A 27,670-nucleotide genomic window follows, 5' to 3' on the forward strand; every position below is an offset into this window, starting at 1 on the left:
GGCCTCCAGTCCAGAGTGAAATTTCTCCAGAGTCCGGAGAAGTGAGACCCACTTTCTCTGCAAAGTCATGATTTGCTTTTCTTCTGCTGTTCTACGGTTCTTCTAAAGGTTCCTCTTTTAAAGTGTTTTGCATTATCCATATCTTTTCCCTCCTTCTCAGCCTATTTTTAGGGTTATGCTGCCTCATTTTATTGTGTTGTTTTGCTGACAGGTTACTTAGGTACTCCTCCACTTGTTTTTTGAATAGCTCCCCCCCCCTCCTCCCCCCCATACACGTTCCCTTTGAGCATCGATGCATTAGAAGTCATTTTCAAAGGGAGAGACTTACCGAGAAGGCTGGTGTACAGAGTTCTCTTGCAGCTCTCCCAGTAATACGTTTAATAAAAGAGATGCACTCTCCTTTGCCTTTTCCCACTTTAACATAGCACCAGAAGCAACGCTTCATAGCTTTGATGTGAAACCAGGTGGATTTTAGAACGGCAGCATCAAAACAAATAAAATCATCCATTTTGATTTGTATTGTGCTCTCAGGCTTCTCACTTCAGCATCCTGTTCTCCACCCCCAGTTCCCTCAGTTCTTCCAAATTTCAAGCCCCTTCCAGGGAACATGAGAGGGAAAGCTTTTCAGCAGGACTTGCCAATCAGAGCTGGGGGCTGAGGGAGTAGGATGTATGTTAACACTCAGGGCAAATAAGTTTAATTTAATTAGGGGATTAATTAAAGCTTTCTCCCAGGAGGGAAGAGGAGGCTTTTACAGGCACTTCTCGAGATGGCTGTTTGCTGCTCAGTTCTGTTCCAAGTATGACTCAGATGAGACTCACGTTGAACAGTAACTTCCTGTCTATTTTCTTTAAGGTTGTATTTAGATGTAATGAAGTGGAAATGGTCAAATAAATAATAAGAAGTAATAATAACACTTTGCTTTGCAAAAAGATGAGCAATCCTGCTCAGCCACAAAACAAACTCTTAGGATCTCCACGAATTCCAAATGGCCCTTCACCAGGAGATTAGGTTTTGCACTAGAGCAGATTGGCTCAGCGTTGGAAAGCTAAAATTCTCCCGGATTATTCACCTGCCCTGTGCCCTGATCCTGGATCACGTTAAGAAACAGAATTCCAAGCCACCAACGAAACTGGCCTCTTGGCTGTTTTTCAGGGGAACTCTAGTAGTGTAGGTCCAATAAAATACCAGGGGGGACCCTGTTCACCCGAGCACCTCCCGGAGTAACAAGGAATAACGGCCAGTTGTTTGAGAGTTGGACTTGAAGATCAACTTAGGTCCCTTCTGACCCTACCAACTATGAATCCATCTATAGCCCTGTAATGCCCCTGCCACGAAGCGTTCAGAGTAAGAGATGCCTGGAAGGGAGAGGGGGCATGGAAAGTTCTTGGAAAGGTAGTAACGCAGAATCTGCAGACTGCAAGGAGTGGGGATTGCAGAGGACATTAAGGGCATTTGTACACATCACGTATTTTGTTCTTTCTTGAGCTCCAATGGCATGACTGAGTGCACCGGTGGGTTTTTTCGGACACTTTAAAAGTATTTGTGGTGCATTAAAGTAAAACTCTTTGGACATAGTGTAGTTTGTCTTACCACAAATTAAAGTGGCGTGTCTATGGATTTGTTATGGGCAAATTCAAAGGCTAAGTCATCTTTGCACCTTCCTGATCTTGAGCTTCTCTAAGAGCTAAAGCAGCACCCAGCCTACTTGAAAGAGCCCTGCAATCTTTCCATGTTTCAGCAGCCTCCTCAGATTGCTGCTTATCGTAGGACACTGCCCAGAATCTATGGATAGTGGTAACCCATATATGATACCCTCTGAGCTCTCACACCAGACCCTCACACCAGGGCTCTCCCAGGGTCCTTGGAAGGTAGCCTGTGGCTGTCCCCACAGGCCCTGTGCCTATGTTGGAGGAGTCTTCAAAGTATTTAGAGCCATTTTATGCCAGCAAAAATGCTTAAAAGAGGGCTGTGGATCTCACCAGCGGAGTTCAACCAGATGAAAAAAGGTTTAGATATGTATGTGGAGAAATACATTCAAATGTATGTTCAAAAAGGGGAAAGAGAAGAGTTGACTTCAGGATCTACAACAGCCTCTAAGAGATGGACTAGGAAGACACTTTTCCTGCAGTGTTGGGAAATGTTCCTTTAAGTGGCTTGACTTCAGAGAGAAGAAATTAAAGGAGATGACTGCAGGCACTCATGTTATATGATTGCATTTATAGGTCACTGAATAAGGATGATCTGCTTCAGGCAGTCTGGGCCTAAGTGTCACATCCTCAAGACAGACAAGGTCCTTTGGGTAAACTGATATACTTTATTAGACCAACTCAAATAGTAGGAAAAATTCTTCTTTGCAAGCTTTCAGATACAAATTCCCTCCATCAGCCTGACGAAAGGTACTTGTACCCAAAGCTTGCAAAGAAGGATTGTCCCAACCATTTAGGTTGGTCTAATAAAATATATCAGATTTACCCAAAGAACCTTATCTGCCTATGTCCTTAAACCAACACGGCTACAGCCTCTACCCCTGTAATATCCTCAAAGAGTGGCATTATTGCAGTTATCTAATACCAGGAGTGAAGCATCTTCCTCTGGTATTGGCTGTAATTGGAGACAGGATGTCAGCCTAGATGCACCACTGGGCAGTTCTTCAGTGCTCTGACGATTGTATTGAGAACGCCTAATTTGTGTCAGTGGTGACCAAAAACGGATTTTATAACTGGTCCCTGTATTGAAAGCTTACATGTGGCTAATCGGGAAGTAGCATACACTGCAGGCAATCTAATATACCCCCTATGCAGAATTACCTCTATGGATGACAGCCATTAAGTGAAGTGAATTTTAGATTGAGTTGCAGGAATTTTCTAATCTGCAGTTGGACACACAGTTCCCAAGGTGTAATGCAGTTTAAAAGCCTAACCAGTTTTCATGCAAAACAGTTTGGAAGTTATCGGTGCTCCATTGAGCCAGCGGATTCTGTCATTTTACATGCAGTTTGCTTCAAATGTAAGTGTCAGAAGCATTCTGGATATGGCACTATTGTGACTTGGTTTGAATAGGTTTCTAATGGCTTCACCCTTTAACTTTGGCTGAAGTGTTTAGAAATTGCAACAGTTAGGTTTCCATTCAGGCCCCCAGACAAAAGCAGAATCAGGTGACAATGTGAGCGCCTTTATGGAGGAAACTTTCTTTGACTGCCAGGCCAGTGTTTTTGGAATCACTCAATGGTGTGAAATCAGGATCAAGAAAAACCAGAGAATCAGCAATCCTTCCTGAACATCTCAGCTTTTAACACAATGATTTTTGCAGGGCTTGTCCCCATTTGTGACCAGTAGAATTGCTTGAAAATGGAGATTAGAGTTAATAACATTGTTTCCTTCCAAAAGGAAGCCTCGTTTCTGTAATCCCTTCATTTTTATCCATATTTTGGCAAGTTAGCTTTTTTTTTTTTTTTTTTAAATGGCAATCATAATAGAAATTGTAATGCGAGGAATTCAGTATGAAGTAAACAATCAAATGCACACAATGAACTAAATTAAGCCCTGGTGTAATTTTGCCAAAGACAGTTGCTGCAGGGATAAATTTGAATTCATTTCATCAAAGCCCTGCAGATACTTTTATCATCTTAGTGCCTGATCTAAATCCTTCTTTGCAATCCTTCACTTCTTTGAGTGAAAAATTGCACAGATCCCTATTACATCAGGACTTTGTTTAGACGAACATACCATCTGACTCCATAAGTGCTTAAAGGGTGCTGAGGGAGTTGGCTGATGTGATTGCAGAGCAGTGGCCATTATCTTTGAAAACCTGTAGCTATCAGCAAAGGTACCGGACAATTGCAAAAGAGCAAACAGGGCCCATATTTAAGAAAGGGAAGAAGGAGGATCCAGGGAACTACAAACCAGTCAGCCTCACCTCAGTCCCTGGAAAAATCATGGGGCAGGTCCTCAAGGAATCTACTTCTAAGCACTTGGAGGAGAAGGAGGTGATTAGGAACAGTCAGCATGGGTTCACCAGGGGCAAGTCATAGCAGACCAACCTGATAGCCTTCTGCGATGAGATGACTGGCTCTGCGGATGCAGGAAAAGCCACAGATGTGATATATCTTGACTGGTAGCAAGGCTTTTGATACCATCTCCCACAACAGTCTTGCAAGGAAGCTAAGGAAGTATGAGTTGTATGAATGGACTGTCAGGTGGATAGAAAGCTGGCTGGATTGTCAGGATCAGTGGGTAGGAATTAATGGATCAATGTCTAGTTGGGAGCCGGTATCAGTGGAGCGCCCCAGGGATCATTCCTGTCGCCAGTTTTGTTCAATATCTTAATCAGTGACCGAGAAGATGGGATGGAGTACACCTTCAGTAGGTTTTCAGGTGACACCAAGCTGTGGGGAGTAGCAAATACTCTGAAGGACAGGGCTAGGATTCAGAGAGACCTAGACAAATTGGAGGATTGGACCAAAAGAAATCTCATGAGGTTCAGTAAGGACAAGTGCAAAGTCCTGCTCTGAGGACAGAACAACCCCATGCACCGGTACAGGCTGGGGGCTGCCTGGCTGGGCAGCAGCTCTGTAGAAAAGGACCTGGGGGTGACAGTAAGCTGAATGAGCCAACAGTGTACCCTAGTTGTGACAAAGGCTAACAGCATAACAGGGTGCATTAGCAGGAGCATTGCCAGCAGATTGAAGGAAGTGATTCTTCTCCTTTACTTGGCACTGGTGAGGACATATCTGGAGTAGTGTGTCCAGTTTTGGACCCCCCACTATAGGAAGGAAGTGAACAAGTTAGAGAAAGTTCAGCAGAGGCAGTGGAAATGGTTTCTGGGATGGGACACCTGACTTATGAAGAGAGACTGAGGGAACTGGGCTTATTTAGTCTGGAGAAGAGAAGACTGAGAGGGGATTTAATAGCAACCTTCAGCTCCCTGCAGGGGGGGGGTCAAAAGACGTTGGAGCTGGACTGTTCTCCGTGGGGGCAGATGACAGAACAAGGAGCCATGGGCTCGAGTTGCAGCAAGGGAAGCTTAGGTCAGTTATCAGGAAAAACTTTCTCACTAGGAGGGTGGGAAAGCACCGGAACAGAGAGGTGGTGGACTCTCCATCCCTGGAGGTTTTTAAGACCTGAGTAGACCAATCCTTGGCTGGGATGATGTAGTTGGGACTGGTCTTGCTTTAAGCAGGAGGTTGAGCTACATGACCTCCTGAGGTCGCTTCACACCCTCATTTTCTCTGATTTTTTGATTCTGTAATACTATTTGAGTTGATTGTGCAATCTACAAATAAATGCCTGCATTTCCCCACGTTCTGTGAATCACGCCCTTTTTGTTCCCACAGGAATTATGGGTCTTGGGCTTAAAATTCATTTTAATGTTATGTTTCTTCCGCCTGGCTTTTTGATTTTTTGTGATATGTATCCATGCACTTTATTATTGCACATATTGTTGGTATTTCTGGGTATCTACCTCAGCTGAACTTTGGAATCTGAAATTATCCTTCAGGCATAAGAAAGCTAATTGGAAGGCTGTGACCCATGGAAATGTCTGTTTAAGCTACTGTTTAGATTTTTCATTGCTCTTCAATTGCTCTCCAAGGGCTGGAGACTTAATATCCCTGAGCATGAGTGCTGTACAGTAAATGAGAAACGCTGAACTTACTGGCTTTAATCTGTCATTTCTTGAGCCTTCCTGGAAAATCTCAGCATGGAAAAAAAGGTTAAGGTGCTACTGACCAGTATAATACCCAATTAAGTACCAAAATGCCCAGCCAAATTGCATTTTACTTCCGGGAAGTCAGCATGTTTTTAGAAGCAATGGGTAGACGCAGCATTGACCTCTGGCTCCAGAGAGCTGGGCTCTAGTTTTGACTCTACCACTGTCTTGCTAAGCCATTTTGTGCCTCCTTGTGCCCTGCTGGGAAAATGCCACTTATCCCTTTCTCAAAGTGGTTTATGATCTACTGCTGAACTAGGTGGTAGTATGATGAAACGTGCTATCAAACCTTATTACTAAACCAATGATAGTGTTTAATAAACACAGTATTAAACACTATTAATAATAAAGGTATGCCAGCGTTGAAGGAAACTGAAGTCCTTTTATTTTTCCAAAGAATGGGTTCAGCATAAGTGGGAAAGCCTTTCTCCAGTATAGTTCTGCCCCAGCGAGATACAAATCCCTTTCTGTGCTTGTTTAGGCAGGTTTGACCAGGACAAAATGACGGCGCTGGGTTTTGTGATCTGGATCCTTTCCCACTACAAACTGGACGTGGCCCATGACGTTCAGTTCACACATGCCACCAAGCAGTCACTGGACAGGAATAAGTTTTGGGTCCCATCGAGCTGAATGTGAGCCAGTAACCTAGCAACAAACCCCTTTATTGTGCAAAACTTGCGTTCATTTATTTACCGACATTCGGAAAGGGAGCATTGGCCAACCCTATTTTTTCCAGGTCCTAATCAGTTCTATGGATTAGCCGTTAAGTCCTTGGGAGGTCCCATGGAGTTGTTACAACATATCTTTTCTTGGCCAGTCTAGTTTAGAGAAACAAAGCCCTTAATGTAGTTAGGTCTGGTTCATGCTGTAGGGAAAATGGGGTTGATATTTTCTTTTGGGAAGGAAAGTGTGTAAAAACAAATTGTTCTGGTTAACAGAAACGCGCCGTAATGGAGATGGAGGGGTATTGTCTCGTATCATTATCCGTCCCCACTCATTGGTCATGAGGCTTTCCCATAAAGGTGTAGGGAGGTAAGTAGAAGAACAGATGAGAAGTTATTTCCAAATGAAATTCATGATAGAGAGAAGTTTGTGTGTGCGCGCGCACATGTGTGTGAGCATGTGTGTGTGTGTAGCGGGAAGGGGATGGAGGCACACATCCTCATAATTGCTTCTCTCTTTTTCTGTCTGCTGGTTGGTCTACATAGGTTTGTGATCTTAGACATTCCTCCAGATAGATAACTAGTCCTTTGTTTCAAGTGTTACAGGGACATATTGCTGACACCCCAGGTTCGAACCTTCCTTCTAGCCAAAGTCAACTAATTTATCCCAGCGCTCTGGGATACTGGAGCACTGGCAAGTAAAAGGTACCAAGGCTTGCACTTGCAGTCTATATGAAGTACAAAATGGAAACAAACTGCATACATGACAAAAACGTAAACTGGCTCTTAAATATGCTTTCCCTGTCCGTACAAAGTCTCAAGCTGAGGCCCTTGTAGAATCAGAGGAATAGGGAAGGAGACTCATTAATTGTGAGCTGCATGGTTTGTGGTTTGGGAAAGAGCCTGAGTGGAGCAGCATAGCATGCTTGAAGTTGCTGCTCTCAGGCATGCTCAGTTTATGGTTGTAGAGATGACCAAGGTTGAACAAAGAAATGTTAGATGTGGATAGCAGGACAAATTAAATACACAGCTTGTGTGCAATGTTTAACCTCCATTGTGACCCCATTGCTTGTCCTTCTGTCTTCTGCATTGAGCAATGAATCCATGACACACATACATTTTAACTTCCCACAATGTTTTTCTCCCCAAGAGGAGGTCTGCAAGGTTTTTCTGGGTCATTCATGAGTGTGGCTCCATTTCTACAGTGTACATTAATTGTTCTTCCTCTCTGTTTTCCAGGTCGTGGCAATGCACTCAGACTGCGTCTTCAAAAAAGAGCAGGAGGCGTGTCTGGAGAAAATCAGAAGAGCGACTGTGCTGAATCCTGTGAATGATTCCTCCCCAGGTGAATTCCAGTCTCGGGCAGAGAGATGCATCGTGAATGAATGCTTTCCAGAGCTTTCCTTTTATTGTGTGTGGGGGGGATCCACAATACATTGCAAACAAGTTGTTATAATAAGATTAGCAACTGAGGTGAAATTAAGGAGAATAGACATTAAAAGGGAATATGCTTTCTTCCATTAGATAGGTGCTTTTAGGGACCTGATCCAAACCCTACTGAAGACACATGAAAGGTATTAGCTCAATCCCTAAAGAGGGCTCTGTGTTCATTAGGAGCATCTGGCACCAACCACTATTGGAGCCCAACTAGTCTATTAAACCTGTGGACAGATATAAATTGTATCCGTTTCAATTTATGTTGGCGTAAGTTAGTCTGATGTCAGTGTTACGTCTGTCTGCTCCTAAAGCAGTATAAGTAGAGTGAAACCCTTGCAATATCAGCACTGTTTCAAACAAATTTGAATGCAGAGATAGTTATCTCATTTATATTGCTAGGGAAGCAGGCAGCTTTAAATTAGAAGAGCTGATATGCCCTCCCAAGTACTGAATCCCTACCCACCACCTTTTACAATGGTTTAAAGGAAGTGTATAGTGAAACCCCTAATGTTCCCTTTGTTTGACCATGTTTCCACCCCAAAAGCATCAAGACAGGGTTTGGGAGTCTCTCCATTAGCTCTTTGCCCCCAGTTTACCTTTTGCTGTAGGTTGTTTCCTGGGGCCAATTTAGCTGGCTTTTATGGGCAGAATCGGGTAGTGGCACCGTGCAAAGTGGTCCCGGTGGAATCGTGCAGTTCAGCTTGTACACCAGCAGCAGCAGGAGCCTGCTCTGTTGTGCAGCTACTTGCTAGCCAACTGAGTGCTTGATGAAACCAGGGGAGCAGGACACAGGAGAGGCCTTTCATTTTACCTGCAGGCTTGCCCTGTTATTTTTGAGATCCACCCCAGTCTTTTCTGGTGCCATAAATGTGGGCAAGTGAGAGAAATCTTTGCTCCCCTGCAGACCTCTAGGTGCAATTACTTGCGGTAATACCAAATGATCAATTGGCAGTTGCTTCGATGTGGAAATCTCTGGGATGGAAGGAACCATCAGATCACCTACTCCCCCTTCTTGCATAACACACCCTGGAGAGCGTTATGCAGTTATTCCTAAGCCATTATCCTTGAGAACAGAGTGCATTTATCAGCCTGTTCACTGATTTTTTTTTTTTTTTTTTTTTTCTTCTGTCTTACATGCCTAAGGAACTCAACTCTGGACAGAGTTAGGACTGGAGCTACCACCACTGCTACAGGGCCATTGTGTCTACAGAGTCCTTCCTCACACAGGAAGGAAGTGATCTCTAAAGACCCCATTAGTCCTTGGACTCTCCCTAGGGGTTTCAGGGAGTAGTAGGGGCTGCTTACTCAATGCCCTCTTCCTCTCCTTGAGCACCTGGGTAGGGAAGGATGTCAAGTGGGAACAAGCTGCGGGAACTTTTTGGGGAGAAAGCTGCATGCATAAAGGTAATATAATTTATTTATCCCCTAGCCAGGACTCTAAATGCATTTGTTCTCAGCATCTGGGAGGGCAGTAAAGCACTGGAACGGGCTACCTAGAGAGGTGGTGGATGCTCCATCCTTGGAGGATTTTAAGATCCAGGTAGACAAAACCTTGGCTGAGATAATCTAGTTGAGGATGATCTTGCTTTGAGCACGGGGTTGACTAGGTGTGACCTCCTGAGGTCCCTTTCAGTCCTCATTTGCTATGACTCTGTGATTCAGTGTCCAATAGGAATTCCCACAGACTAATGGCCGGTTTCCTGCTTCCAGTGCTAGCTAGTACTAGATGATTCACAAGAAGGTGCAAGCGTCATTGTAATGGAGATTTACGGTATTCTCTGCCCACGGGTCTTGTCCTGCTACATCGAGATAGGCGCATTCTGTTGGCACTCCAGCAGCCTTCTCAAGGTTCAAGTGAAGCCTGTCATTTGATCTTCTCCCTCAGCCTTGAACTCTGCAAATAAATCTAAGTGCTGCTATTCTTCAGACACTTGCTGGGGTTTCATTTAGGTGATCCAGGGTGCATCTACATGTTCAGGAATGCACCTTAAATACTGTACATTTACTTTAGTACTTCCCTAATAATGTACTAACTAAATGTACTGTACCTAGACTTACTGCACAGTAGCACTGGCTCACGGTTATTTAGTGATGCTTACGGGGCATTAGCCTAATAACACTGTGCAGTAGGCTATTAGCACAGTTTTTGCCATGACACGCTATTGAGCAGTATTATTAGGCCAATGTGTAGTAAACATCTTGTGTAGACGTGCTCCCAGCGGAGGAAACAGAAGTTGCTGTGTCAGTGCCTTAAGGTCTGCCTGAACTGCCATTGAACTGGGAAACACAGGTGTTAAGTCAACTGTTCCTAACACAATAATATATTTGCTCTGACAGTACTTCTGCAGTACTTTCAAATGTAAACTAATTAATTCCCAGATTCTCTTGGGAGATGCAGTGTTATAATCCTTTTTCACAGGGATGGGGGGAAAAGGAGATAAAACATTCAAGTGATTTAGTGAAGGTCACACAGTAAGATATTAGCAACGCCAGGCTTTGAGCTGCACAAAAGACAGGTTATTCACTGGAAAATACAGTTTCAAGGTAGCTGACTCGATTTCCCAAATTTGAATTTGGTGAAGAGTTTGGGGCAAAAAACCAATAAAATAAAGAAGTAGAAATGAAGTGTTTTGACTTGTTTTGTAATCTCAGGAATTTGGCTGATTGTTCAGGTTAAACTAAAATGAAGCCTTGGCTTGTTTTTCTTTAAGTGTGATTTGACCACAGACTCAAAAAAAAAAAAAAAAATCATTTTTTTCACACAGGTTGGCTAGGTATGGCTAGGTGGTTGATTCCTTAAATCAAGCCACGCCTGTGTCCTTTACATTAGACTTTTTGGAGTAGTTTTAAACAGCAAGGGGCTCAGACATGCCTTCTGCTAAATTGTATATGCTGTACAGAACCTCATTCTTCACCGGCATAGATTGATATTGCTCCATTACTGAAACTGTTAGTTTACAGGGGTCGAGGACTGGATCCTCTACAGTATCTAGAAAAGGATATCTGGGAGTTCATATGCAATACTGATCCTGCACAGATCTGCAGTGTGTGCTGAGAAGCCAGAGGAAGGATTGCCTGTAGGTGTAGTCCCATATGCTGCGATTGTGTCTATGCCATGGTGAGATGTTAAGACAATGCTTGAATGGCGAATTTACAAAGTCAGACAGAGAGTGCTAGTGATAGATCTTGCTAGTTAGGAGCCTTGTTGCACCTTGTGCTGCGAGATGCACAAATGTTGATCGGTGTTAGTGTTAGTTTGGAGTTTGGAGAAGTCTAGAAACCTGCTGTGTCCGTCCCTCACCTGCACAGCTGTGACTTGCCACTGGAGGGCTGCTGAGCAAGGGCAGGACTAGGAGCTATAGCTGTGAGTTGCCCCTAGAGGGCTGGTGAGACGGGACAGGTTTCTGTCCCCGCTCTGTGGGTAGGGGTGTGAGAGATCCTGGCATACTGGAGGACTTCAACTTGGCAGCACGTTTGCAGGGAGTGGCCACATCTTAAAGGACCAGGAGCTGGGTGGTATGGATCAGAGATAATTCTGCCCGGGATTGGCATAATAACAAGTGCTTAAAACCACTTTAAGGTGTTAATGTGTGGACTACCCAAGGGCTTAAGCGCTCCAGGACCTGCCCAAAATTACCTTGTAACAAGGCTCTAGGGAGTCATATTTCTACCAAAAGTGTTGTTTTAAGATCCAGTTGTAAGTGGGAGTTTTGTTTTGGGAGAGAAAGAGAGTTAATGCCAGTATTATATCTAAATCCTACAGTAGTCACCTTAGGCCAGAGTTTGTTCCACCTATTAAGGGTATGTGTGCACAACACTTTAAAACAGGCTAAATGCTTTTGCACCACTTTAATGATGTCAGTGTTTGCACACCTTGGCGGCATATTTTACGGTAATTCCAGCTGCTCTAGGAAATTCAGTGGCGCAATGCACCCTAAATGACTTGGGGCGCAGCTAACTAAACCTTCTCTGAGGAGTTTGTTTGCTGCCCCTGCAGCTGCAGAGCGAAGCACCGGGCTCTGTGCAGCCCAGGGGCTCTGCAGGAAGCCCCTGCAGGCAGCCTGGCAGCAGCCCGGGAATGCAGCTCCACCCAAGAAAAGTGGAGAGCCTGATTTCCCCCCTCCTTCCCACAACCTGCTTGAGCTGCACGGGGGATGGTGCTTCTCTCCACAGCTGCGGTGCCCCAGGGGACTGCCCAAGCCAGGTGCCTGTAAGTGAGTGCTGCCTGGGGAGGGGGGCGCAGCGGCTGCAGAGGGAAGCACCAGTCCCCCTCCCCGCTGCAGCCCAGAGACCACTCTGCCCACCGGCAGCTCGCCCTCCCCACCCCACCGTAGAAGCAGGTAAGTCAGCAGGGTGTGTGCACGACACAAGGATTGAATCGGCCCTAAATTGAAGCAATGTTTTTTTAAAACCCACCGCTTTAATTTAGGGCCCCCATTTCATGACATGCCCTAGGTGATTAAATGATGCTTAAATGTGAGTCTATTCCACCATACTCAAGAGTCCCTGAAAAATAATGAATACAAAAGGTGGATACATCCTCCTTCTCCTCGCTGCTTTTTTTTTGTGACTGTGTGTAAAGGGGAAGATGAGGGTGTGTTACAAAAGTAGAGACATTATTGGCATTTCATGGACCTGAACAGGGTGGGATGGACTCACCTTTGGGTACTTAAGTCCATTTATCCATCCGTAGGTGGAGCTGAATTTAGTCTGTTCTGCCTAGTGTGAAACTCACAGCATCACTGATTATTGTTCTTCATCCCCTATCCTAAAATATGTAGTTGTGCCAACTGCTTTAAAGAAGGCGATTTGAGAGAGGCTGGAGACGGGCTTTTCTCTGGGACTATAGAGGATACGATTATGAATAACGATTGTAAGATGAAAAGAGGGAAGTTTAGGTGGGAGATTTCTGACCATGGGGGTGGTCAAGCATTGGAATAGGCTACCTAGGGAATTTGTGGACTCTCCATCCTTGGAGGTTTTTTTAAGAGCAGGTTAGACACGTGGCTGGGATGGTTTAGTTGGGGATGATCCTGCTGTGAGCAGGGGGCTAGACTAGATGACCTTGTGAGATCCCTTCCAGCCCTACTTTCCTAGGATCCTAAGATACTGGACTCTAATTTAGAAGGGAGCATATTTCAATGGTGAGCAAAGTGATCCCCATTGCAAGTACACACTGGTTTTCTGGGGGGTCCCAAAAGATGGCTCCAGCTTTTGGAAATGAGTACAGGAAGGATCAAAAAAACCCTGTTAAACTATCAAAAAAAGGGTAAACTCTTTCATAAAGCAGCGTTGTAAAATGTTCCTAGTTTGCTCTGGTCCCTCACAGTGTTGTCAGCCTGCTCATAAGAATAGCTTTTTAGCCCTGCCAGTCCTGCAGAGCCAGCCACAGGTGTGGGAGAGTGAGCTGGGGTTTACTATGACTCATGCTGTAATCAAGGGACTTGTTAACTAATTGCCACGTGCAGGATCCTTATTAGTGTTGATGGTGTGCGAGCCGGAAAAAAGTACTGATTGACTTTACCTTCCTGATTACATTCGCAGCAATTGTCCTTCAAAGGAAACCTAAATAACCCTAGCTTTTTCATGCACAGGAGGCACTGCTACATGTTCATTAATGCTCTGCGGTTACTGTGCATTGAATTTAGCACCTGTATAACCAGGTACAAAATAAATGCACAGTAATCGGAGCTACTGCGCAGTAGCACCAGCGAATGCCTTTTTAGCAACGCAGTAGCATAATAATACTGCACGGTAGCATGTTAGCACTGTTTGTGCTGTGACGCTGTACTGCACCGTGTTATTCAGCTGCTGCTCCGTGACCCTCATTGAAATCCATTGCAGCTAGAGGCAGCAAGACCCTGTTAACTCTTTGTATAGAAACAGATGTCAACAAATGAAGCGGATCAGCTGTGTAGGGATGTGTCCTGGCCCAGCCAATCCTCTTCATTGGGTGAAATGTGCACTGTCTGTTGCCCCACGTGTTGATCTTGCAGGACACTGGGGACACATTCCCTGGTCCGGAGACACACCCCCAGCAACCCCTGGGACTCCCAGGATCTCTGGAGCACAGATTTGTCTCTGAAAGTGGAGAACCCATTTTCCCTGCTTCCAGAGATGCACCATGGAGATTGGCAAGACCATGTCTCTGCAAGCAGGAAAATCCTAGGGGTGGGGGCTGGTCCTGCCTAGGAATTCCCAGGGTGCCCAAGACCAAGCCCTTCAAGACTGAGGATTGCCTGCCTGGGGTGGTGGGAGCATGGGAGCAGCTCCAGCTGCCTGTGTTCTGTCGCTTTAAAAAAAATAGAGGTCTGTTACAATAAAGCACTGCAATTTATTGCTACCTTTTATGGCACAAAAGCAATGAAAGGAGATGCCTGTTTCCACCCCTAGAGGCAGGGGATGTTTGCTTGTTTTCTGGTGGTACAGCACCAAGCACAATGGGGTCCTCATCCGTTTTGGGGCTCAGAGGCGCTGCTACTGCGACTAAGACGTAATCATTAAAGATGGAGCCCCCACAATGTTATTTTACAGGATTGCTCTTTAGACTATCACTTCAGTCAAAGAGGCATGAGGCATGCATAACGCAGGCATTATTTAGTTGTTTTTAGCAGGGAAGGTGCGCAATTATCCCATGCTGAACTATATTATTAGTGAGTTTGGTTCTGTCAGTAAGGCTTGCACAAAACCAAAGAGCGGACCGTACAGGTGGTGTTTATCCTTTCTGAGCCTGTAAAAGCAAAAGAGGCCAAGAGGAAATGGGAGACAGCAAAATACATGCTCACGATTCTGGAGGACAATATGTAGGTTGGCGTTTTTCTGGAGTTGATTGGTTTTGTGAATGTGCAACGTGATCCTGTTGATTGTAATGGGGGGGTAGCAGTACAGATAGAAAAATACTGAGCAAATCATTGTAATCAGGGAGGAATTGTATTTAAATGCTTTGCCTTTTCTGCAAATTGATGTATTTGGCCAAATTCTCGACTGGTAGTGGTCTCTTTACATTGCTTAGGTAGAGTCATGTGTTGCCTTGCATTGAGTCTTTGTAACCCCCGTGGAGGATTCTGCAGAACTGCTGCCCATCTTTACATAACCTGGAAGTGAAAAAAGATTATATGACAAAGCTGCCTGGGGATTGGTCTCAGTGCCTCAGGCTGTCCTTTCCAACCCCATGCTTCTCTCTTGTTCATTTGAAGTGATGCATCCATTTCCATTAATTCTCATCAGTTCAGTGCCCTTGCCTCAGTTGGCAAACCTATATGGCCCCGATTTCACAAGGGGCTTAATCACGTTGCTAGCATTAACCATGTGGCTAAGTCTCATTGGCTTCAACAGAATTAATGCAGGTGTCTTTAAGTTTCTTTGAAGACATTGAGACTTAAGCAGGTTCTTAAATTTAAACTGTGTGATGAGCAGCTTTTCTGAATAGAAGCCTTAAATATTTGCCATTATCTCCCTGTGTAGTAAGACAAGAATACAGCTCACAGAAGATTTGTAGACTCTCTTTCCTTGTGCTTTGACTACCCTAGCAGTAGTTTCTGTCAGAGAGTTGCTAGACCAGGAAAGAAATGTTTTAACAGGCCACACAAAGTGCCTTCCTTGTTAGCATTACTTCTGGAGAACCTTGGAATAAAAAAAAAAAAAAAAGAATAAAACATATGATTAAATTTCTTTTTTTGTAAGCACCCATTACATGCAGAATAAGTAAGAACAATATGAGTGAAGTAGGCATGGAGTGGTGTGCGATTATATAAATTAGAGTGATATAATCCTTTAGAAAGAGAACTCTTTCAGAAGCCTCATTGGGTTTTGCTATGAAATGTGTAGTCGGTATCATTTTTAATTTTTTTTTTAATGGAAAGTGCTGGTTTGTCATCCTTGGAGATTGAAGTGCTCCATGGATCATTTGAGTAGACACAGTGTATTCAACAAGCAGCACCAATACCCTAAATAGTGGCTTCCAATCTGTGGTATGGGTACCACCAGTGGTACATGTTAACAAATTTATTATAATTGCTTTGTATGACAAAAATTTGCTGGTGGTACTTAAGGTTGCATCGTTTTAAATTGGTGGTTCACAGTCTGTCAGTTTGGGAACCGCTGCGTGAAACTTAGCCTCGCCTGTGCCCCATCTCCACAGCGAATTGGTCCTTCAGCTGATACTGCCAGATCTGATAAAAGTCTGGTTTTCAGTGCTCACAAGAAAATGAATTTGCTGGATACCAAACTGAGTAGACTGCAGCTTTTCTTCAGAGGCTAATGACAAAATGGGCAGTTATTGCTAGCGCTGGTATTGGTTTTATAGTAGAAACAATTGTCTACTGTGCTGCAGACTTAGATGACCCAATCTATTTCTTATAATTCACTGAACAGTGTAGTAAAAATGTGTTTTTAGTGTTAACTCCAGCTGGGTTATAGCTGCTGACCTCAAGCGATAAGGTTCCCATCTGTTGTTGCTAATTCCTTCCCTTCTTCAGTGGATCAGCTGCTTTTCCAAACTCAGAAGCATTGTGACTGCCCATCACCAGGGCTAACCTGGGAAGAACGCCTGGCATGCAACACAGTGACCATGCAGGACAGATGAAGGTATTGGTGATGCATAGCAGATACACGCAGGTGCCAGTGCACCCCTTGAGATGGGCCATGCACCCCCCCGGAAGCACCAGCTCCAAAACCCGAAGTGCACTTCTGGTTTCACTGCTGGCTTGGCAATTGGCCACTGGGGGTCCATCCCACCCCCCAGTCGGTGATCAGCCATGGGGAACCCCACCCTCCATCAGCAATATGGTGCCCCCCCAGACTCGGGAGGCACCAGCCGCCCATGGATGAAAGTCGTGACATTGAAAACTGTTCAGTATAGACAGCACCTACTACATGGAGTCTGGAGTTGTGTTGGCTTGCTTCAGTAAGTTAGAGGGTTTGGTCTGACCCTTCCACAAATTGAATCTCCACGTTGAAACCTGAGATTTATGTAACCAACCCATCTTTTGACATGAGCTGCCATGTTACCTGAGTGCTGACACAGGTTGGAAGGAGCACGTGCTGCACTTTCTCTTTTTTTGAAGCAGAGGATTCTCAGGACAGCACAAAATTAAGAGAGGTGATTTTTTTAAATGCTGGTTTATGAGAAGGAGAAACCACACTTGCGCTACATTTGATTCTGGCCAGTTGGAGAACCTACATGTGCAGTTAGCACCTAGCAATAAACTCCAACATGGTTTGCACCTGAGTTTCTTGCTCCCAGGTGCAGAATTCACATGTGCACACAGGACTGCAGCACATTGAGCTGGGGCAGAGCTGGTGGAGGGTTTGTGGGGTTAGCCTGCCAACCTGGAGCTGCTCCACCCCAGCTTAGTGTGCTGCATAGGGGCTGGCTGGGGCATAAGCATGTTATAGTGTGGGGCTAGCCAGCAGGCAGCCCCTTCATGCCCTAGCCAGCCCCAGTCACTATTGACACGTGAATTTTGGTGCACATAACTACTCCATTGTAGGATAGTACTTGTCCTAGACAGTACTATCCCAGAGTGGAATGAAGTCATTTAGTGCACTGTAATATGGGCACTAGGGGTGTGTGAAATGGGCCCTGTTTTATTCAGATTTGGATTTGGCCCAAATCAGGGACAGTGAATTGATTTGTTGATTCGGATCACTGTCCCTGATTCAATTCAGCTGAATCCGAATCTGAAGATTTGATGCTGATTTGGAGAATCAGCGATTCAGCCATAGACACAACTTTAAATGTTTTCTACATACCTCAAGGTGCCAGCATGGCTTGTGAATGCTGTGATGCTGGGGCAGATGGAGTATCCCACAGGAGTGCGGGGAGGGGGGCTACACATTCTCGGCAGCAAACCCAGAAGTGGACCAGAAGTACTTCCAGTCCACCGAGGACTGCACTGTGCCCCTCCCCCCACACCCACCCACTCAGCTTAGCAATTGGCCACAGGGTGACCCCGGGTGCTCCCCCAGACCCAGAAGGCACCAGTCGCTGAGCCAGGAGGGTGCAGAGGGGCTCCCCAGCACGTTCCCTGGTGCCTCTGGTCCGCTTCCTGGTCTGCTGCCAAGCCCGCTGGGAAGCCCCCCGTGCTTCTGTGGGATGCTCCATTGGCCCCAGCATCACAGCATTCACAAGTCGCCTGCTACCTAGAGCTATGTAGAAAAAACATTTAAAGCTGTGTCTATGTCCAAATCTCTGATTCTTTGCAAATCTCTCTGAGTCAGTTCAGAGGGCTCCAATTCGATTCGGAGAGGTTAAAAGGTCCTCTGATTCAATTTGGATTTGGAGATTTGGCCACCAAATTGGGCCGAATCTCCGCCGAATTGAATCGGGGACTGAAGCTTCGCACAGCCCTAATGGGCACATATGTAGATAGTGACACTTTACTGCAGAGTTGATTAGTCAGCTCCGCAGTAAAGCGTATGTGTAGATACCCCCACTGTTAGTTAACCCGACACTTAGACAAAGGGGTATTATAATGCGTCTATGACATTCCAGCTCTATTTTGGAAGTGTAAAGTGGAATATACTTAGTGCACGGACCTTGTGCTGCTTCTTTGCAGATGAGTGAATTTTAAAAGAACACAGTTAAAAAAGGATACAGAACATCACCAAATGCACTCCCTCTATTTAGATAATTGTAGTTAATTTCTATGTCATGACAATTATAGTCATAAACGGCTGTGGTGGCAGAGTAGGTATTGCTTTCTTTGCTCCAGCTCTAGAAATATGGGTTTAAATCTCATTCTAGACTAGTGCTGATAGCCGCCTAGGTGACTGTTGTAAATAGGTACATGCCTATTCAGCCTGGAGAGTCCAAGGTTGCTAATTGTGATGTGAAGCACACTCCTTTTGTGCCTGCCATTGATTAGTGAAACCAATATGCCTGCATCATGTTAAGTGTGGGGCGGTAGCTTAGTAAACATCTGGCTGGAAATATTCAGCTGTAGCCTTAGGAAAGATAGCTTACTTATTTGTGTCGCAGTAGCACCCAGTGCCCTAAATTCTGGATTAGGCTCTTGCATTAGGCATTAAACAAAGACAGAACCGAGGTGGTTCTTGCCTTGAAGAATCCCCAATCCAAAGCTTGTCTAGACTTTAAGAAGATTTACTCGTATAAATTTACTACCAATATTCTCAGAGGATAGTCTGTGACTAAAACAGCTTTGTGTTTTGTTGCAGAATGTGGTTCAGAGTAGCTCATGGTCCCTAATACATCCCCCTTAAAAATAAATTATTCTATAGATTTTATACCTAGATAGATCTAGACAATCTTGTGATGTCCCTTCCAGTCCTACTGTCTATGAAATCTGTATGGGTAGATGTATGGAAAGGTATCATGCACATACACCTCCTTCCAAAATTTAAACCAAAAACTTCATTATATTAAATTGCACAATCAATAATAGATAATATTGATAGAGTATAATACTTTGGACTCATCACAGATTTTTCATATTGAGTTTTCCTTAGCAACACTAAGCCTGATTACAGTAGGAATTGCATTTAATCATCTTATTTCTACCCTTTTTGTTCATTGGAGCCTTAAGGTATCATTTTCTTTGTGGAAAGGAACAAACAGTAGGTCAATGTGTGGTCTGGTTAGGAGGGGTTGTGCAAGGATGCAAGAGGTAGAGAGATGCAGCCCATTCCTTGCACAGTTTCCCTGAATTTCCATGGTAACTAAGGGGCAGAAAGGTCAAGGGAAGTGAGGCTGCATGATCAATACTCATGACCCGTTCCCTTTCAGTTTATAGGCAAACAAGAAGGAGGAAAAGACAGGTCCTTGGCTTTGCCCATAGATTGCTGACATGTCAATTTATCACTGATAACGATAAAAAGACTTGTGCAGGTATGAAGCACAGTCCCTTTTCTGGGATGCTCCTAGCAGGGCACATAAATTTTACCTAATTTTTCAGGCTAGAGTTTAAAGACAGAATCTCTAGAACTAAGGAAATTAAAATGGAAAGGACCCACTCTCACTTGTTTTTTCACAGGGATAGTTTATAATCTATTCTGAAGTGCCTTGTCCTGTCCACTCTAATTCTCTGTAACACGCTACACAAAAGTGGGTGAGATGCTTGGGTCTCTGCTGTTTTGATTTCCTGTATGGCTCTAGTATGTCACCTGGCACCTAATATGAATTCTGCCACTTTGAATATTGGTGTTTGAAGTTTAAAGTGTTCAGCGATGCTGTTAAAAAGTCTCTTTGCCCCTATCTCTCATACCACTGATGCAGTTTGTCTTACGTTCTTTAAAAAGGACAATTTTCTTGACACATTTGTGAAGCTGCCACAGGCATACTTTCCCCAGAGGCTGTTAGACAATGGCCACATACAGACATTCAGTGTCTACCAGGAGAATCACTGTTCTTACGGTAGAAAACAAAAATGTGTAGATGTTCAGTAGATGTCTGGGCAAAAGTGACGGCTCCAGGAGAAAAATAATCTGGGAACGGAGTTAAATTACTCCCAGGAGTTTCTCCTGGGAGACTGACTATATGGTTTCTCTAGCTTATCTCCTCTAGGAGACCAGTATGAGTAGAACTAATGGAAAGGCTCCTGTGCCAGGGTCACTCTGGTGTAGAAAGTGTGGGGGGAAGCTGATCCCTTCCTCCCATAGACCAGAAAGAAGGCTGGAATTCCCAGCGTGAGAAGGAGGCAGGGTCTTAGCCATAGTGTACCCTCTGCTCAGCTGCTGAAGGCTTCTTCTTGCTGCCCAGGTGCAGAGCAGAGCAAGACAGACCTTTTTCTTGCTGCAGCAAAATGCTCCCAACCTCATTCGGCATTGCTCTGGATCATCTCAGAGCAGTATGGGGTAAGGCAGGCTGCCACAAAACCTTGCCACAGTGGTTGTATGTTCCTCCCACTCTCCCTGCACAAAGAGTGCAAGGATCAGGGCTATTCTTCTGCAGCAGGAACACCCCCCTCCCACCAATCAGCTTCTCAGCACCTGCCAATTGGCAGCCTGCCCTTTTCCTAGGCAGGAGGAGAGGACAGGCTAACAAATCATGGCCTCCTCTCAGGGTAGGGTGGCCCATGGAGCAGCCTTCTAGTGTCTCCTGGCTGGAGACCTAGCCTGAGAAGCTCTCCAACCATGGGGATGGAAGAACATCTGTGCAGGCCAGCTCCTGGGCTATTTTTCTGGTAGAAGAAATTTCTTGCGGTCGGAATGAATGTCTGTACGCAGCCCATGGGAAATGAGAGAACTCTTTCCACTCTCCTGTTCATGAGAAATTTCTGGTCTGTTTTTTTCCCCCTCCCTAACATCTTATCTAGCATGCAGGTTAAATGTAAGCCATTTTTAAAGCTATATTCATTCTTGTTAGAGCAAAGAGAAAGGGAAAAGAAAAAAAGGTGCACAAACAGTACAATCTGAAAAACACTAGCTACACCTTAGAAGGGTAGGAACACAGGGTAATGCTGGGACTAGGGGGTCAGTACACATATCCACAGGAGGCCTCAAATGCCTCTACACAAATGCTCGTAGTATGGGTAACAAGCAGGAGGAACTCACCTTCCTGCTGGCTGACACCAGCCCAGACATAGCGGGGATTATGGAAACGTTGGTGGGATGCAACGCATGATTGGGCGGTGAATGTCAAGGGCTATAGGCTGTACAGGAGAGACAAGATAGGAAAGAGATTTGGGGGGGTGGCACTCTATATTAAGGAGGAATACACGTCCTCGTCAATTAGCAAGGAGTCAGAGGAGGGGCACTCTGAAGTGCTTTGGGTTAGAGTACAAGGCAGTCGAGGGGAAAGAGACTTAACAGTGGGGGTCTACTACAGACTTCCCAACCAGGGAGAAGAGCTTGACCAGGAATTCTTGGGTCAGCTCACAGAGGTAGTGAAGGCTAAGGATGTGGTAGTCACGGGGGACCGGAGCTTCCCGGATATCTGCTGGGAAGAGCAGTCAGCCAGGTCTGAACGCTCACGTAGGTTCTTGGCCAGAGTGCAGGACCTCCATCTAACCCAGGAGGTGCACAGCCCCACCAGGGGAGACACCTTGCTGGACTTAGTGCTGGCCACGGGTGATGACTTGGTGAGAGGGCTGCGGGTGCTCGACCACCTTGGTGACAGCGATGATCGCCTGCTGGGATTCACCATCCAGCGCAAGGTGGCAAAGGCCTATAGCAAGCCAGCGGCCCTAGATTTTAGGAGGGCAAACTTCAACAAGCTAAGGAGGATAGTTGGGGAAGTGCTGAGGTCCCGGAGGGGAGGGGAGCCAGGTGTCCAAGGAGAGTGGTCATTCCTTAAGGAGACGATCTTCCAAGCCCAAAGGAAGGTAATCCCAACGAGGATCAAAAGGAGCAGGAGAGCACACAAGCCTCCGTGGCTCACCAAAAGCATCCGGGAATGTCTCCTTGCTAAAAAGGAGGCTTACACCCAATGGAAAGAAGGGGTCATCACCAGGGAGAACTATTCTGTAGTTGCTCGGGGATTAGGGGGGTAGTTAGGAAGGCCAAGGCAGAGATGGAACTGGGACTAGCTTCCCAGATAAAGGACAATAAGAAGTCCTTTTTTAAATACATAGGGGGTAAAAAGAAGGTCCCAGGTAATGTGGGGCCCTTGCAGGATGCATTGGGAAACTTGGTCGTCACACCAGATGGCAAAGCTAACATCTTTAACAATTTCTTTGCCTCCGTCTTCCTAAGTAGGGACCAGAACAGCCACCTCCCTGCTGGGCCACCCTTGGGCCCTGGGGGAGGCACACCTGGGCCACGGGTTAGCGAGGATTTATTTAGGGAGCTTCTGGAGGGGTTGGATGCATTCAAGTCAGCCGGCCCGGATGATCTCCACCCTAGAGTTCTAAAGGAACTGGCCGAGGTCATTGCAAGTCCCCTGGCACGGCTTTACGAGCACTCATCGTGCTCTGGTGAGGTACCGGAGGACTGGAAGAGGGCCAACGTGGTCCCCATCTTCAAAAAAGGCAGGAAGGAGGACCCGGGAAACTATAGGCCGGTTAGTCTTACCTCGATCCTAGGCAAGCTGTTCGAGAAAATGATGCTGGCACACATCCAGGAGGGGCCAGCAGGAGACTGCATGCTTAGGGGCAACCTACACGGGTTCATCAGTGGCAGGTCCTGTCAGACCAACCCAGTGGCCTTTTACGATCAGATCACCAGATCATTAGACGCAGGGGTAGCAGCGGACATAGTCTTCATGGACTTCCGGAAGGCCTTTGACACTGTCTCACCCCGTTCTCATTAAGAAACTGGGGGGCTGTGGTGTAGACACCCACACAGTCAAATGGGTCGCCAACTGGCTGGAGGGCCGCACCCAGAGGGTGGTAGTGGATGGGTCCTTCTCAACCTGGAAGGACGTGGGCAGTGGGGTCCCTCAGGGCTCGGTCCTCGGGCCCGCACTGTTCAACATCTTCATCAGCGATTTGGACGAGGGGGTAAAAAGCACCCTGTTCAAATTTGCTGATGACACTAAGATGTGTGGGGACGTGGGCACACTGGAAGGATGCAACAAGCTACAATCAGACCTAGACAGGTTACAAGGGTGGGCGGACGAGAATAGGATGGGTTTCAACACAGACAAGTGCAAGGTGATGCACCTCAGGAGGAACAACCGGCACCACACCTACAGGTTAGGGAACTCCCCTCTTGTCAGCACGGAGGTGGAAAACGATCTTGGGGTCATCATTGACTCCAAGATGAACATGGGCCGGCAGTGTGGGGAGGCAGTTAGGAAGGCCAACCGCACCTTGTCATGCATCCACAGATGCATCTCGAGCAGGTCCAAAGAGGTGATCCTCCCCCTCTATGCGGCACTGGTCAGGCCACAGTTGGAGTACTGCATCCAATTCTGGGCGCCACACTTCAAGAGGGATGTCGACAGCATGGAGAGGGTCCAGAGGAGGGCCACTCATATGATCAGGGGACAACAGGGCAGGCCCTACGAGGAGAGGCTGCGGGACCTGAACCTGTTCAGCCTCCACAAGAGAAGGCTGAGGGGGGATCTTGTGCCCTGTTATAAACTAGTCAGGGGGGACCAGCAGGCATTGGGGGTGTCACTGTTCCCCCAAGCACCGCCAGGAGTGACGGTCACAAGCTGGCAGAGGGGAGATTTAGGCTAGATATCAGGGGGCGCTACTTCACGGTCAGGGCAGCTAGGGTCTGGAACCAGCTTCCAAGAGAAGTGGTGCAGGCTCCTACCCTGGGGGTGTTTAAGAGGAGGTTGGATGAACATCTTGCTGGGGTCGTTTGACCCCAGTACTCTTTCCTGCCATGGCAGGGGGTCAGACTAGATGATCTGCTCAGGTCCCTTCTGACCCTAGAAACTATTAAACTATTGAAGTCAGTGGCTAATCTACTGCACAATAAAGCGTCACCATGTAACCGTGCACAGCAGCTACTTGCAATAATTTAGTGTACTATTCAGTTAACCAGTACCTGTAAATACAGATACTAAACCAACTGTGTATTACTTACTGTGCAGAAGCTCTCATGTAGACACTCCAGCAGGGGATTTGGTCCTGGTGCTGCTCAGCTCATGATCTACCCCCAGGATCCAGGACCCAATTAGAATGGGGACTGGGTCCCCCCAACTACTCACCCCTGTTCTGGTGCAGCAGGGCACCTGGTTCCCCACAGGAGCAGGGAGCTGTGCAGCTCCAGGCCTGAGGAACTCTTACTTCCCTGCTTAGCCAGAGGCTGGCTGGGAGTTGCCCCACTGGTAGGGCAGCTGGCAGTGAGGGGGTGAGAAACAGCTCCAGGAGAGGGGACACTTTCCTAGCCCCAGGGCATGGGGTTGAAAAACTTCTGCCTCCCCTCCCCTCCTCCTCCCAGAGTCCAGGGCTGACTCTGGTGTCCCTGCCAGCTTGGGGCTGGCACCTGAGGGACCCTAGAGCAATTCCTGTCTTGCATATGGTAGGAGAGCAGGGAAGGAGTATTCCTTCCCTGAACTGTTCCTGTCAGGAGCAAATTTGCTCCTGACCACTGCATGTGTAGACATGTCTGCTCTCACGGAAAGCTTGCTGCACTGTATTTTAGCTTTCTGTGCATTAATTGCACATGTAGGTGCACCCAGTGCCTCATATGCTTGTCTCTGAGCCTATATTTTTGTGTCAAGATGTTAGGATGACTGGTACTCTTGACAGGTTGATTAATACCTTGGTGCCATAGGTATTTAATGATGGATCAAGGCAATTACCAGCATGTCTCACTGTAATGTAAATGTGTGTTTTGGGAGCCAAACTGAAAGCACAGCAGCTTTGCTTTTGGTTCAAGCCCCTGGAATATGCATGAGTTAAAAACTTAGTTTCTTCCTCTTGTTGTTTATCTCATTCAATAATATATCCAGAGTTACATTTGACTTGGTGTGCCATGGAGCTCCGTAACAAATTGTGACTTTTAATTTAAAATATGCACACATGCACAAGGGTTAGGTGGGGCTAGAAAAAAGAAATAGGTTAACGATGTCTTCATATCCTATTTCAGGCACAGTGCAAGCTACAGTGGGGGCTTGATTCTCTTGCACCGAGTACGCACATCTAGTTCAACAGGAATGATTTGTGTGGAAGGAGCCCTGGACTGCACTCCGCATTTAGGAGATGATGAGGTCTCCAGGAGCAGATTGTTGAATCCTGGTAGACTGTCACGCAGCGGTGTTCTGCCAGTTCCAATCTGTATGGTGATATCCCCTTGTATTGCTGATTACATTAATGGCCTGATTTGCAGAGGCACTGAAAGCCCAAAGCTCCCAAAGCAGCTGCTTAGCACTTTCAGAAATCAAATCATACATTTATTGCTTACCTGGTCACTAGGACTGCAAGGGTCAATTGTGTAGCTCCTTCTCAGAAAAGCCCAGCATAACAAAGTGAATGGATCACCAGCAAAACAGAAAACAAAGAGATAATGACTCTTAATTTGAGGTTTGGGAGAAGTGGCAAGATGGGAATAATTTTTAATGCCTTTCAGCAGAAAATAAACAGTCCAGGTGTTAGAGAGAGCTGAATGTAGAAGTCAATACTGACTGAAGTGGCTTGAACAGTGGAACGATAATTAGAGTGTGTAATAATATGCCCAAAGCATGTGCCAGCAGTAAAGTCAAAATGGTACAACACAAACAATTAATTAAAATAGGCAGTGAATGATTATTGTATGCAGTTTGGGAATAAGCGTTATCTTTGTTCCCTAGACTTTAGTGTACTTGAACCAGCTCCATCGTTTTGGTCATACAGCCAATTGACTGATAATTCTACCCCTTTGCTGCCAACCTGCAAACTACTTAATGCACAACCTATTTTTATAATGACTGAAAAAGCGAGAGCAAAATTCAATACAGTACTTCCAGTTGGTAGGACTATATCACCATCTTCCTCACACAGGATATACCACCAGGCCTGATTTTTTTTTTTTTTTCATTATTTTATTTTTAGCTTCAAGACGTTAAGAGAGATTGAGATGCTGTCACCTGCAACACTTGTTTAATCTCTATATCTGGGCATGTGAGGTCTTGTTTAGATCACAAATGGAGGATGGCTTCTCGGGGTTTTTAATTCCCTTTATACCTATGGCAACAAAGTGTATTATTTATGTATTAGAAGTATATGCTGTCCTTACCAACAAAGGCTCAGGACACCTTACAGTAGATGGTAGAAAAAACATATAGAAACAAATGGAATAGAATATGAAATAAATGCTCTGTAAAAAGTACCCACCAGCATAGTCTGGCGTGCTGAACTCCTGTCCAAATAGGAGAGTCTTACAGAGTGTCCAGGCTCAGGATCTGGTGAGCTGCAAGATGATGGGCGATCCAGAGATGAGGAGCAGCTACTGAGAATGACTTCCCACATGTTTTTGCTAAATTAACCTGGCACATTGATGGTACTAGGGGGAGGTTGCTTCTGGCTGATCTTAGGAGTTGCAATGGGGGAAGGTGTAGTCCCTTAGGTGCAAAGGACCTAAACCACGCAGGGCGTTCTAGGTTAAAGCCGTACCTTGAATTGCTCCTGGAAAACTAATAATAGCCAGTGCAGGCTTTGGAGTAGTGGACTTAAGTGCTCCTGATGGCACATCGCTGGCAGAAGGTGGGCTGCTGTGTTCTGCACCAGCTGCAGCCTCTGAATGGCCCTCAAGGACAGCCAAAGTTGGGCGCATGACAGCAGTCTAGCCTTTGAGCTTACAAAAGCACGGAAGATGGTGGGTAGATCTGAATCTGAAAGAAAGGGGCACAGCCTAGTCACTAGATGCAGCCTGTGAAAAGCACTCCTAGCCCCGGTCACTACCCGATTGTCCAGGTGGAGCAAGGAACATATACGAGGCTCCCAAGGCTGGGAACCTGAATGGCAAGGGGAGGCTGAATCTCATCAAGGATAGATCCCCAAACCAGATCGAGCTGCTTGGCCACCACCATCACCTCTGTCTTGTCTGGATTCAGTTTCAAATGGCTCACCTGCATACAGTCCCCAGTTGCAGCCAGGTACTGGGAAAGGACTGAGGCTGTGGGGCCTGGGTCAAATGAGAAACTGAGCTGAGTGTCATCAGCAGGGATCCTGGTTTTCTCTGATTAAAAAAAAAAAAAATCCCAATTTTCGGGTTAAAAAAGTATCCCACACCCACATTTTTTTGTGATTAAAATGAAACACCACTATATCTGTATCTATCCATCTGCCTATCTATGTATACACACACACACACTCTTAACTTTTTTTAACTGAAAATTGGGGATTTTTTAAAAATCAGACAAAACCCAGGATCCCTGGTCATTGGGGGTACAGTCTCTGTGCTATACCCACTGTAAAAGTCTGAATGACAAAGGTCTAGGAATCAGCTGGCATCCAGATGTGCCTCAAGCTGTTGGGCCTCCCCCAGAAAAGAGGAGGTTGAAAACGGGGGTCATAGCTGCTGGGGAG

The 27,670-nt window shown here is 45.9% G+C and overlaps 1 protein-coding gene across 4 annotated transcripts in view; it reads left to right on the top strand.

The window, feature by feature from the left end:
• Window positions 1-27,670, top strand: part of ADCYAP1R1 (ADCYAP receptor type I) — a 201,710-nt gene that overhangs the window by 78,920 nt on the left and 95,120 nt on the right. For all 4 annotated transcript variants that reach the window (XM_090047840.1, XM_090047841.1, XM_090047842.1 and 1 more), the window contains exon 3: window positions 7,611-7,716. In XM_090047840.1, the coding sequence (XP_089903966.1) occupies window positions 7,611-7,716 (106 nt within the window). The remainder of the gene's footprint in view (window positions 1-7,610; window positions 7,717-27,670) is intronic.

This window comes from Crocodylus siamensis, chromosome 5, assembly GCF_052110815.1.
Source record: "Crocodylus siamensis isolate JL-2025a chromosome 5, ASM5211081v1, whole genome shotgun sequence".
Taxonomy (NCBI): Eukaryota; Metazoa; Chordata; order Crocodylia; family Crocodylidae; genus Crocodylus; species Crocodylus siamensis.